This window comes from Lolium rigidum, chromosome 6 (genome assembly GCF_022539505.1).
Source record: "Lolium rigidum isolate FL_2022 chromosome 6, APGP_CSIRO_Lrig_0.1, whole genome shotgun sequence".
Lineage (NCBI taxonomy): Eukaryota > Viridiplantae > Streptophyta > Magnoliopsida > Poales > Poaceae > Lolium > Lolium rigidum.
In genome coordinates, this window is record NC_061513.1 from 112,443,152 (window position 1) to 112,457,089 (window position 13,938).

Sequence of the window (13,938 nt, forward strand, 5' to 3'; positions counted from 1 at the left end):
AGAAATCTGGCGCGTTGAAACTGCGCGCTAGCTACTGAAGAGTGCGTGCGCATGAGTCCGCTGCTCGAAAGAGAAAGTTTGGATCATTTGCTGGTCAGTAAACAGAAGGTCTCGCATACAAACACAACTACGTTCGGATACCACAATTACACATTGTTAAAGCAAAAGAAATACCAAAGCCTTGGTTGTTATCCTGTGCTATACACTATAGTAGTAGCAGTATTTGGCTATCATTATCATTAACTAGGAGTTAACTTAACTGTTCACCATTGGTCCAGCATTCCCAGATAGGAAAGGAGCCCACCTCGCCAAACATGCCAGAGGCATAGCCACTAGGAGCACACACACGCACGCAACGCAAAAAAAAGATCTAGCTAGCTTAGCTTTCCCTCCCAGCTGTACATGTCCTGAAATTATCCTCGTCTTCTTCCTTTTGCTCTCTTTTCTTTCTTTCTTTGTTTAGGAGCTTCATCCTCTTGTTTAGCTAGCTGGCTGGGCTGTTAAAGCTGTTCATGCCTGGTGCTTGTGAAAGTGGGCCAGCCTGTTGTCACCGAGCCTTGATTTGTAGGCAGCCTTCTTGTACTCGCTCCACGTGAAGTCCTTGTAGAGGCTCTGCTCTCCCTCGCCCAGCAGCTGCGGCAATGGCGCGATCCTCTGCCCTAACGACGGCCCTCCGAAGTAGATCATGGAGACCCTGGACTTGAGGCTGTTGGCCACCACCCTGTGCTTCACGCTCTTGAACCTCCCGTTGGTCAGCACCTGATTAACACACATCCAAGAACAAGCTGTACATCAGATCAAGCTAAATATCAATCCAGGTGGGTGCAGAGCACTGTGTTGTCTTGGCATGGTGATGTAGAGGTAGATGCCAATATGCCATGCAGCCATCACGCCAAGTTCATGAGCCTAACTGATCGATCATACAGCGGCGTGGGCGTGTCGGTGTGGCGGATATGCGATTGGCGGCGGTTATTGGGGAGTCCCTCCGTGGTTATCCACGAAGGGCAAACGCCCCTGCTCCTGTTCATGCCGTGCAAACCGTACCAACACTCAAATAACAATCATTTGGTAGTTCAGGGTGATTAGTGATGAGATGTGGCAGTAGTTCGTTTTTTAGTGATGATTTGAACTGAACGTAGGCTGTGAATTGACATGACAGGGCCGGCCTCCATCGGCTTCAGCTGTGATCTCACGATGGAGCTCGCAGTTGACTTGCGCACTAACTCCAGTTTAATCGCATCCACAGAATTTTAGCATGGCTTATGATGATGCGATATTTTGTTGCACAGAGAGTAATAAAGGAGAAAAGTACATGTGCAAGTAGCAAGAAAGAAAAATCTAATTGGCGCGTGCAGGAGCGAAAAGGCGTCACGTGTCAGAGCCAGGAACAAGCATATACGCACCTGCAGGGAGTCGCCGACGTTGACGAAGAGCGCGTCGCGGTCGGAAGGCACGGAGACCCACCGCCCGTCGTCGTGGAGCGCGACCTGCAGGCCGGAGGTGCCGTTGGAGCGGAGGACGGAAATGAGCTGCGGGTCGGTGTGCGCGCCGAAGCCGGTGGCGCTGTGGCCGAGGCCCTGCAGCGCGGTGCATGGCGGGTAGTGGTTCACCCGGAACACCTGGTCGCTGCCCTGCGCCGCCACCATGGCGCTCAGGGCGTCGACCGGCGCAATGCCCAGCCCCTCCGCCATCGCCTCCAGCACCCGCGCAGCCACCTTGCGCACCGCCGCGATGTACTCGTTCAGCGCCGCCCGAAAGGCCGCGCGGGACGGGACGGGGCATGCGGCGGAGAGGGAGGCGTCGTCGACGGCGAGGAGGAGGTACTCGAGCCACCCGACGTCGCCGTTGAGCCCGATGCGCTTGCTGCCGTACCCGAACGGGTAGGCCGGCCCGGCCCGGTCCTTGTCGGCCTGGGCCTGCGCGAAGAAGCGCACGGCCTCGGCCTCGACCCGCTCCATGGCGTCCAGGGGCACGCCGTGGCCGACGAGCTTGAAGAAGCCGAAGCGTGAGCACGCGTCCGCGATGGCCCTGGGCGCGCCGGGGCTGGACAGGTCCACGACCGGCATGCCCGCGAAGTAGTCCCCCGGGTCCGGGGAACGGAGGAGCGGGATTTGGTCCACGGCCGGCGTGCTCGCGAGAACCACCATGGTTGATGCTGCGAGCTAGCTAGTGGTGCCAAATATGGTACGCGCGATCGAGAGGAGAGTATAGGAGCAGAGACGCTCTGGGACGAAGAAGAAACAGAGGTGCGCGGGAGAAACAGGGGAGGTGTACACTTGTAGTGCAGGGTAGCAAGCGCAAGTGCATGTGGGGGAAGAAGTGTGGCGTATATATAGAGCTGGCCGGGGGCATCAGCAGCTACAGCCTACAGGTGGATGGAGCGAGAGCGGCTGGCTGGGCGGTGGGGGCAGGGCCAAGTGAGAGTGGGGAAAGGCGGAGTTGAGGAGAGATGAATCGGGAGGTTGATGGGGTTGGGTTCGCTCTCTGTCTCATCGCATCGGGGCTTGCAGATGGTTGGGCGAATGCCCCGTTTCATGTCGCGAGCTCCTCTTTTCGAGCAGCTTGGGCGCATCCGTAGTAGCCTGTGTGGTGGCAATGGAGCCAGGCCGTCGTGGCGGGGTCGCGACGTGTGCCAATGCCATCCACCGGTGCCTACGTACGGCTCTCACTCGGCTCATATGGATCGCTCGGGCGCGCGCGCGCGATGCAGTATTTTCTGTATCTGATATACCTCACGAGAAAAACGTGATTTACTCTAATCTATGGGACGCGGTAATGACTGGCACAGATCGCTCAAAACATTCTACAATGTGATCTAACATGTGATTTGGCACATGTAAGAAGACTGACGAGCTTCGCGGAGCACCAATCAATCGGAAGAAGTAGAGGGAGAACGCTACTCCTATGGGATGATGATTCTATCAACCAAGTCCAAAGTTTCAATGGGACCGTACAAAGCTTTGGAATAAACCCAATACTATTCTCGAAACTTGCCAAATCATTTATCACAAGCTAAAGCACACGAGAAAGAAGTCGAGAAAATGGTGGAGAGGTCTTTTCTCAAATAACAAAGTCATGTTGGGCACGGCCTTGCTTTTTCATTCTTCACCTTAATTTGGGCGACAATATGCAACTTTTTCTTCGTTGAGAGGGATCTTTAGGCACGCTTGAAAATGAAGGTTATTGCAATGGCAGTGGTTGTGAGGCCTAGAAAGAAACAATGTTCCCGCATTGCTAACATATAAAGTAGGGTGATACCAATACCAAATTCTTCCACCTAAGGGTAAACACTAGGAGAAGAAAAATCACATCTACCGTCTCAAACAGAATCAAGGGCCCGGGCCCCAACGATGGTGCCAAAAGAAAGGGTGCAATCCATAACCACTTCCAAGCGGTGATCGGTTGTGAGGGGTCTAGGAAGCAAGATTTCAATTAGAACGAGCTCCATTTCAAGGACCCGGCCTTGCATGAGCTTGGGGAGCCTATAATCGAATAAGTGGAAAATGCCTCTAAGGTACCCGGTCCAGATGGTTTGACCGAGGCTTTTTTCAAAAAACTGTTGGGACATTATAAAAACCGATGTGATGCAAGTGGTGCACCAATTTCAGAATCTTCTTGCTGCCAAGTTACGTTGGATAAACTCCGCAAAAACTGCACTTTTTGCCTAAGAAGGATGGCACAGAGTGTATCTCAGATTATAGGCATATTGGTGTAATTCATGATATTGTCAAAATAACTGCCAATGTGCTCTCTCTTCAAGAACAAACTACAACTTTCTCTATGTGAAGAACCTTGCGAAGATATTCATTAAAGGAAATACCCCCACACTTCTTTTCAAGATTGATATTCGAAAAGCCTTTGACTCTATCCACTGGGAGTTTATTATGGCCCTCCACCAACGTCGGACTTCCCTATTAGGTTTTGCAACTGGATCACTACGTTGCTTACAACTACCTCCATCCCAAGGCTTAAGGCTTATATTTTTTTTAGAAAAGTCAAAGCAAGTAAAATTTGACCAATTTTTTAGAATAATCTATCAATAAATATGATATTTTGTAGATATCACATGAAAATATATTTCATTATCTATCTAATAATATTAATTTTGTATTCACATGTTAATGATTTTTTATAAAAACTTAGTCAAACTTAACATAGTTTGACTTTCTAAAAAAATATAGGCCTTAAGCCTTGGGATGGAGGTGGTACCTCTTAATCCTGTGTGATCCTTAATGGCATTGGCGGCAGCCCCATCTTGCATGGTCGTGTCCTTAGACAAGGCGACCCGCTATCTCCTCTCCTTTTTGTCATTGCCATTGATCCACTTACGCAAAGCCGACAAGGGGCAACTAGGTATAGCCTTCTTCACAAGCTCTGGGCCCCTAAACCATCATTAGAACCTCCCTTTATGTGGACAACCCGGTGGTTTTTTTAATCCTATCAAGGAGGATACTCGCAACTTGGCAAAGATCGGTGAGAGTTTTGGGTAGATCACCGGTTTATGCATAAATTTCCAAAAGATTGTCATCGTCTCTATTCGATGTGGTGACATTAACCTTAATGACATCCTGGCTACGAGAGCCTCCTTTCCCATGAAATATCTTGGGCTCCCACTCTCAGTTTGAAAACCTAAATAGGTCGATTTCCAACGCCTAGTGGGCAAATGTACCGAGAAGCTTCCTCGGTGGAATGGAAATACGTCACCACGGTTGGCCGCACGGCCCTTGTAAAATCTGTGTAACTTCCCAATCCACCTACTACCTCACCCCTCTCGTCGTTCCTTAGGGTACCTTAAAGTTCATCAACAATATTGAGAAGACCTTCCTTTGGTCGGCCAAGGATACCACCATCGGAGCCAAATGTAAAGTGATTTGGGAGATGGTGTGCCCTCCTTAAAAAAACTTGGCGGTTTAGACTCATGGATGTGGATAAGTTCGCCACATTCCTTCATCTCCTACAGTCGTGGTTTGATTGGAAGGTCACCACAAAAATTTGGGCAGCCTCCAAAAACCCATGTAACTAGGAGGACATGAACATCTTCTATGCCGCCACCTCCAAAAGCGAGGTTTGGCGGCCATTGGCTCTATCTGCTCCCTCATGCACAAGACGACGTTGAAATCTTGTGTGTCTCGCAAGGAAACAAACCGTTTGCTTGGCTCGTAACGCAAAGTATAATTTGGACCAGGAACGAGGTTGGACAAATTGTGGCTTGTGTCCTTATTGCAAGCAAACGAAAATAATGAGTTTGCCACCTTGTTATCATTTGCCGTTGCACCGCCCGCCTTTGGAACTATATAAGAGATTGGAGCACCATGAAGAGTGACTCCAAACATTCGGGTGGGTCTCTCGATCAAGCATTGGTGGAGCACCATGAAGAGTGGCTCCACACCAAACCGCAAGGTTGTCGCCTCCCTCACACTTCTTATCACATGGAAAACATGGAGTGAACGCAACGCACGGATCTTACAGAACAAAACATGATCCGTCGCTAGTTGTCTTGGAAAAAAAAAGAGGCAGGTAACCAAGAGGGCCAAACGCTTGGGTGAAATGATATAGGGAGAGGAATCTCTTTTTTTCGAAATGGGGAGAACCTATGCATATATTGATGCACACAACTTTCTTTATTGCAGCATTTTTAGTTTCAGCGGTTAGAACTTATGGATCACAGAGAGTGTACATAAATATCAACCAATTGAAAATAAGAAAGACAAGTCGTCTATACATCATGTAATCGTCTACTAAGCCACCAGCCAGTCTGGTTGTAGATATTTTGTGCAACCATCTTCACACGTGTACATCTAGAAAGTACGTTGCGCCTCTGGCATGAGAAAAAACCACTCGTGGATTCATAATTAATAGATTATGGTAAAAGTTTTTTTTCCCATTTCAGAAAAGAAAGAAAGACTGACGAGCCAGTACCCAGCAAGATATCCGTGGCAAATAAGCCGGTGACGTTGCTTATTGACGAGTCAGAATGGCACTTATCTCCCAGGATTGCCTTTTACGTGTACCAACGCGATTCACTCCCTGATGTATGTCGTTGCTACCGGCTCGCTCCATTTGGCAAATGACATCTCTGGACGGCGATGGAGTGAGATGCCGGGAGACTAGACGATTCACACGACACGCGCTCCATTACATCATGTAATATCGTATACTGTTTTTTGCGAGAGTAATATCGTATACTTGATGCTTCACGCGGTGCGCGTTAGTTATGCGTCGTTTATTCCCTTCTAGATCCCTCTCGATAAACGATGTAGTCACTCGATCTGTGCGAGGCGAACTCTGAAATTTCACAGATAGACACAATCTGACGACAATTTCACAGAAGTACGTAGTAGTTACCGGTCAACAATCGGCAATTGTAACTTCGGCGAGGCATCTCCTAGTAATTTTCGGTCCACCTGGTCTAGGCATAGGGTGGTGGCATTGGTAACTAGGAAGCCGTGCTGACTCGCCGAGGGGATGAACATTGCATTTCCAGTCAATAATCGAGGCCAGTCACGGGGCAGCCTAGCTATCTTCTAATCTCACACTCTCGCATATTCCGCTGAATCGCGCGGCGCATCGAAAGCACAGACGGATGACGAGCGGCGCCGCGCGAGCGCGCACGCAAGTCCGCCCGACATCGCGCCTCCCGTGGGTGCTTCGACCTGATAAACAAGTCACGGCTTAGTAATATGGTCAATGGATGGTACCGAGCTTTCCATGTTTTCAGATCAGCTTTCTGAACCAAAGAGTGCCAGATGTAGATAAAATATGAGTATGTTGGGTTGATAAGTTCACATTCGCTACTACGTCTGCGCCTATCTCGCATTATTGTATAATCCGATGTACACCTGCCATGACTGCATGCACGCACATGTTGCGCAACGACCAGACATTCGACGCGAGATAGTCCTGACCTGCCTTGTGCCTTCATTGCAGATTCCGGCGGTACGTAGATCAAGGAAACCTGTCGTTGACCATGTTCAATCTCTCATGTCTAGATCCATCTGACTGAACACATCTACACATGAGCACACAATCATCGGAACAATCTTTCGTTGCGCTATGGTAGCAACCGCACCGATATAATTTTTTTTTAAATGATAGAGCAACAACAACAACAACATGTCTAAAAAGTAAAAAAGAAAAGAAATAAAGGAAATGACGAAACGATGACAGTGATGACCCCGCCGATGCTCCGTCCATCTTAACCCACCACGCTCCAATCGCCCCAAAGAGCCCCGTGCCAAGCAACCCTTCGAGAAGGGATGCACCGCCAATACGGCGTTGCTGCACGAACTAGGATTTCCCCCGTCACGAAGAATACAGTGGACAAGGGACTCGCATGGCGGCACCGTGTTAGGGTCAGCCTAGCTAACAAGGATTTCTCCTGCCCCGTCCACAAAAAACCTAGACGCAAAGGGGGCTCCACCACCTATCTTCACCGCCCACCAGCATGCCTCACCATGATCTTGCAGTCACCATCATCGGTTGCTTTGAGACACTGACATGCGGCCTAAAGGACGGAAGCACGCGAAAACGCTAGGACGAACAACGGTAGGCTCGTAGCAGCGGGAGGGACCCACCTCCATCGCCGAGAGGCATTCATCGGTCGGACAGAGCAGTGGGGGCACACTAGGCCCTGGCTAGCCTGATCAAACCCAGATAGTCATGTAAAGCCTTCGCCGCCCTGCTGCAATAAGCAGGCCACAATGTTGCGGTCGCCGTCCTAGGATCGTTGTCGCCACCACGTCTAGGCAGCACCACAGCCGCAAACAGCGTCCGATCCGCTCAAGCTCATTTGGATCTCGGGATGCCCGGCCATGGCCGAGCCGGTGGCCGGCGGTCACTGCCGTGGAAGCCCGCCGCGAAGCATCGCCGCCTTCAGCACTTCCTAGCTGCGCCGAACCAGGGCCTTCTAAAACGCATCGCCGTCCAAGAAGGGCTGGGGAGGCCCCAACTGGCTCTCTAGGGCACGCGTAGGGAACGGCCGCCGGCATCCCATCGAGGGAGGGGGAGGGGGGCGAAAGGGGCAGGGTTCAAAGTTTCTTTTTCTTCTACTTCTAACCTCGGGGGAGCTCTGAGCTGCGCTTGCAAGGCAGAAACTGCTCTGTGTACGTGGTGGAGCTCATGTTTTCTGACTCGACAGTCGGCCGGTATGAGTAGTATGACGATCACACGGTCTTGGTTTTTGACTCGGCTACATCGTTCACTCTAGATTAATTAAATTAACATCGGTGCTACTTGTGGAGCACGTAAGCTACTCTGCGGAACGTGCATCCAGCATCGTGCTCGGGGTCCGAGAAAAGCAAGCTGGGAGTTATCCTGATCTCGCCGTCGTGGCGGAGAGGAAACCTGTCGTTGACCATATTCAGTCTTGATCCATCTGAGCGCATGAGCAGAGAGCTGCGCTGGAAAGGCAGAAGCTCCTTGTGTGTACGTACGTATAAATATGTCCCTCCTGACGTGCAGCTCGTGTTTTCTGACTCGACAGCCCGCCGGTATGACGACCACGCTCTTCGTTTTTGACTCAGCATTCGTCGTGTGATTGTGTTCACTCTTGATTAAACTAAAATTACCTTTGCTACTGCTGGAGTGCGTAAGCGGCGCCTTCGTCGCTCGCTCGACGTATACAAATGCTGCTCTGCAGAAGGTGCATCCACCAGCAGCATACTGCTCGGGGTCCGAGAAAAGCTGGTTATAATTTCCGAGTAGATCGCCGTCGTGGCAGAGGAAATCGCGGTGTGTACGGTGGACTAGTTGGTCCTTTCAGAGTGACGGATCCAGCCGCGTACGGCAGTACGTATGCAAGTGGACAGCCACTAGACGGGGAATGTTTGGTCCTTTGGTCAAACGCGTCGCCGGCCGGCACATTTCTCCCGGAGCAATCTGAAATATAACTCATCCATATCAGTTTGCAGGGCTATTACGGATTTCGAGAAAAAATTAACTACTAATTTAGTCAACAAAATATAAGATATATATCACAAAATTATATTATTAGAAACATTTTTTGAATACGAATCCAATGGTATAATTATTGTGGCATATATTACATATTTTGTTGATCAAATGTGTAGTCAAATTTGTTTCTCGAAGTGCAAAATTGCCCTGTAAATCGGTATGGAGAGAGTACGATCGCCATGTTCCTTGAAGGCGTAAATTCACACTTGCCCCCGAACGATCTTGGGGGTGCCGCATTCAAAACTCCGTCCAGCCGCCCCTCCCTTAAACTTAGTTTTGGGCAGGCAAAGGTTGTTTTCACGTCTGGGCTCTCAAGCCCAATCTAACCTCCAGGGGGCTAGCAGGAGCGCCTGATGGAAGCCCGTCCCCGACGGAACCCACTTGGCAGTGACGAATACCGCGCCAAGTTAAGGCGGTAGCCTCCCTTTTCACTAGCCGACACGCGAGAAGCCGACGCGCTGATGTCTACGCACGCTTCTATTCCTGTAGACAGTGTTGGGCCTCCAAGAGCAGAGGTTCGTAGAACAGCAGCAAGTTCCCCTTAAGTGAATCACCCAAGGTTTATCGAACTCAGGGAGGTAAAGGTCAAAGATATCCCTCTCAAGCAACCCTGCAATTAAGATACAAGAAGTCTCTTGTGTCCCCAACACACCTAATACACTTGTCAGATATATAGGTGCACTAGTTCGGCGAAGAGATAGTGAAATACAAGTAATATGGATGATTATAAGTAGTAATTGCAATCTGAAATAAAAATGGCAGCAAGCGAGCATGTAGCAGAACTTGTTGGAAACGGTGTTTCAATGCTTAGAAACAAGGCCTAGGGATCATACTTTCACTAGTGGACACTCTCAACAATGATCACATAATTGAATAAATAAATGCTACTCTCAAACACTCTCTTGTTGGATAACAAATACCATTCATTGTGTAGGGCTGCAAAAGCACACCTCAAGCCGGAGTAAACAAGCTCCACAACGTCATAAATGAATCAGACACGATGCGCACACTGTCACCGTCACACCGTGGAGAGTGACTCCGGAGTTCATATTAAAGTAACCTCTAGAGTGCATAATAGACAAGAGTAACATCTACATATTCAACTAGATTACAAAGCTCATGATCACATAAAGATCACACCATGGGAGAGAGAGATGAACCACATAGCTACCGGTAGAGCCCTCAGCCTCGGGGAGAACTACTCCCTCCTCATCATGGGAGACGAGCAACGGCGATGAAGATGGCGATGGAGATGGCTCCGGGGCAATTCCCCGTCCCGGCAGGGTGCCGAAACAGAGACTTCTGTCCCCCGAATTAGGGTTTTTGGTGGCGGCGGAGCTACGTAACTCTTCTGGAGAAATCGTCGATCCCCCCAGGATTTTCAGGGCAGGAGCTTAATATAGGCGAAAGGGCGGCGCGAGGGGGTGCCCGAGGGGCCCACCCCATAGGGCGGCGCCGCCCCCCTCCTGGCCGCGCCAGTGGATGGGGAGGAGGCCGTGGGCCTCCTCTGGCCTGGCCCTTCTGGCTCCGTGGGTCTTCTGGCGAAATAGAATTTCTGTAATTTTTCTGAATTTTTCCGAGCACTTTGGTTTTTGGGCCTTTTACGCAATAAACGGACATAATAAACGAGAACCGCACCGTGGCATCTTGTTAATAGGTTAGTCCAATAAATGCCATAATATGATATAAAGTGCATATAAAATATGTAGCTATTGGCATAAAACTAGCATGGAACATAAGAAATTATAGATACGTTGGAGACGTATCACGCGCCCAATCCATCATACGTGACGACGCAAATGCCCACCCACCCCACTTGTTCCCAACGCTTCAATTCCCCTCTATTTCTACGCGTCGGATCGCTCACCACCTTACATCCACCTGCTCTCGCCGCCCACTTCTCCTCTTTCTCTCCCGCCCAGTAGAAAACCTAGCCCCACCATGGCCGAGCGCTACGAGCGAGAAGGCACCACAGCGAATGGCTCTGGCCGCCGCACATTGCATGACGGGAAGGCCCGTGCGCTGTACAAGGCGGAAGACCCGTGCGCAGTACGAGGTAGAGTACATGGTCTCACCGGACATTCGCACACCGGGCGAATGGCGGCTCAACGCGAGCAGTATCCCTCCCATCGGAGCCTCGTGGAGCCGCTCGGGTGGCGGCGATGCACCAACACCTCTACAACGAGCTGAGGCCAGCGCAACGGGCAGACCCGCGTTGGGACCCGGAGAATGCTGCCAAGTGGAATTCGTTTCTTCCGCTAGTGCCGCATGTTGGAGTTAGCCCGCTACAACGGCAACGTCCCGCCGCCTCCGAACAAGAACGAGTTGGCACACATGATTTGGTGGGGTGCGCCGGGACGCACCCAAGGGGCTGTGCTCGAGCAGATCGCAGGCTTGAACGAGTCGTGGCTCACATATGCACCGCCCGTGCTGCTATGGGCTCCTCTGAGGATGGCTTCCATGTCGTCGTTATCTTCCACGAGGACTTCTTCCATAAGCGCACCGAGGAGCGGTGACCTCTACATCGGCGAGCCCACACCTTCGTTGCCGGCAGGGATGAGGAAGACGAAGCAGGAGGAGGAGGCTAGCGGCTCTTCGCGTGTGAAGAAGCTGAAGCAGGAGGCATAGTGGACACTGCCGCCGGAGTACACGATCAGCCAGCTCCGGCTCCAGGAGGTAGAAGACCCGGAGGAGTTCCAGGGCAGCATGCGGCGATACTGGTTCAACAACGTCCCGCTGGCCATGGACGAGTTCGCCGAGACGTGGTCGCGCTTGGATGCGAAGGAGGCGCGCCGCCTCGAGATCCTTATCGACCTCAACGAGTTTGCGCCTCCCCAGCGTTGCGGCGACCTTAGCTGTCGTTGCCTATTCGACGGTATCTCGAAGGAGGGATCCTCACGAGGGGGAGTAGAAGTAGGGGTCATCGGGCGGAGAGTCCTCGGGACGGTGGTACGCGATTTACCTAGCTTGAGAACACCTGCACGATGACAAGGCCTACTGCCGCTTGTCTGGTATCTCACTACGAGGCTGCAAACAAATTTTAGTGCCGTAGCACCATCGTCTTTTCTCACTGGCTTTGCCTCAATCCACTTACTAAACTTGTCAATAGCGACCAAGAGGTACTCAAAACCGCCACGAGATGATTTCTTCAATTTTCCGACCATGTCAAGCCCCCATACCGCAAACGGCCAAGTGATAGGGATGGTCTTCAGCTCCTGAGCTGGAGCATTTGGTTGAGTAGCATAGTACTGGCAACCACGATAAGTTTTGACTATCTTTGCAGCATCTTCTTTAGCTGTTAGCCAGTAAAAACCTTGCCGGAAAGCTTTTGCAACGAGGGACCTGCGAGCGGCGTGATGCCCACAATCACCTTGGTGGATCTCTCTCAGGATTTCGATGCCAACTTGATTTGAGACGCATTTAAGAAATACCCCGTTTGCACTTCGTTTATAGAGTTGTCCATCGACTATTGTGCAGGGCGTTGCTCGTCTGACGACCTGTCGTGCGAGGACTTCATCCTCCAGCAACTTCTAGTCGATGAGGTAATCCAGGGAAGGCTGAGTCCAAGCCGGAGTGATAACCATCACCTCCTTAGCCGAAGACACCGCCACATCCGGGTTTTCCGGGTTAGCGCCCTTTACTGATGGTGTTCGTAGGTGCTCAAGAAAAATTCCAGGCGAAATGGGTTTCCTACCGGATCCGAGTTTGAACAGTCTGTCGCTTTGCTGTCGTCTCTCCTAACGTACTTGACTTCGTATCCGAGGAAGCACTTGGGGATCTCGTCAACTTAGTCTCTGTAAGCCGCCATAACAGAGTTTCTGGCGTTCTAGGTTCCGGCTACTTGTTGTGCCACCAGGTCGGAATCTCCATAGCATATGATGTGGTTGATCCCAATTTCCTTAGCGATGCGCAGTCCGTGTAGTAGAGCCTCATATTCCGCCATGTTATTCGTAGCTTCGAAGTGAATCTGCAAAACGTACTGCAGTTCTTCTCCGATAGGTGACTTCAGGGTAACTCCAGCCCTTGAGCCTTGATGTTGCTTGGATCCGTCAAAGTGCATGACCCAAGCTTCAGGTTCCGGCACAGGTGTGCCCTCCGGCACTTCAGTCCAATCGATGAAGAAATCCACCAAAATTTGAGAATTGATCGAAGACCTGGCTTTGTAGTTGATGTCGAAGGCGGAAAGTTCTATTCCGCACTTCGCTACGTGCCTTGTTGCATCGGAGTTGTTGATGATGGTTGACAATTGAGCTTTGCTCACAACTGTCATGGGATGCTCCTGGAAGTAATGTCTCAGCTTCGGGCTACCTAGGAACACTCCATAGGCTAGCTTCCGAAAGTGAGGGTATCTTTTCTTTGATTCCGTTAGGACCTCGCTTATGTAATAGACTGGTCTTTGGACTCCATACTCATGACCTTCGTCCTTTCGCTCCACCACGATAACGAGCCTGATGACCTTGTTGGAAGCTGCCAGGTAGAGGAGCATAGGCTCTCACTCATCCAGAGCCGCCAATATAGGTGGGGAAGAGAGTACATCCTTCAACCCATGAAGTGTTGCGTCTTCTGCGTCGTCCCAGATGTTTTCTTCAGCAGTTTGTACAAAGGTAGTGCCTTCTCGCCAAGACGGCTAACAAATCTACTGATTGCAGCAATGCAACCAGTTAATTGTTGCATATATTTGAGACAAGTTGGCCTCTTGATGTTCAGAATAGACTTGATTTTTTCCGGGTTTACTTCAATGCCTCTGCGAGATACAATGAAGCCAAGGAGTTTTCCGGCTGGCACGCCAAAGACGCAGTTCAGCAGATTCAACATCATCTTGTACCGTCAGAGATTTTCAAAGGTTTCTGTGAGATCGCTGATCAAGTCGGATCCTTTCCGGGTCATGACCGCGATATCATCGACGTAAGCATGCACATTCCGGCCAATTTGGTCCTTCAGGCACCGCTGCATTGTACGCTGGTAAGTGGCACCTGCATTTTTCAA

The 13,938-nt window shown here is 50.6% G+C and overlaps 1 protein-coding gene across 1 annotated transcript; it reads right to left on the minus strand.

Annotated features, from left to right (window-relative positions):
• Nucleotides 1–510: 510 nt before the first annotated feature.
• LOC124665263 (gibberellin 2-beta-dioxygenase 3-like) lies at nt 511–2,504 on the minus strand. The gene is made up of 2 exons (XM_047202683.1): nt 1,404–2,504; nt 511–759 (listed from the first exon to the last, which is right to left on the minus strand). The coding sequence occupies exons 1-2, from the start codon at nt 2,145–2,147 to the stop codon at nt 511–513; spliced, it is 993 nt and encodes a 330-aa protein (XP_047058639.1). The 5' UTR covers nt 2,148–2,504.
• Nucleotides 2,505–13,938: the final 11,434 nt, after the last annotated feature.

Excerpts from the sequence above, each read along its gene's own strand:
- LOC124665263 (XM_047202683.1), bottom strand. The coding sequence starts at position 2,147 with ATGGTGGTTCTCGCGAGCACGCCGGCCGTGGACCAAATCCCGCTCCTC. Across the intron at positions 760-1,403 it reads ACGTCGGCGACTCCCTGCAG|GTGCTGACCAACGGGAGGTT; the intron begins GTGCGTATATGC and ends TGTGTTAATCAG.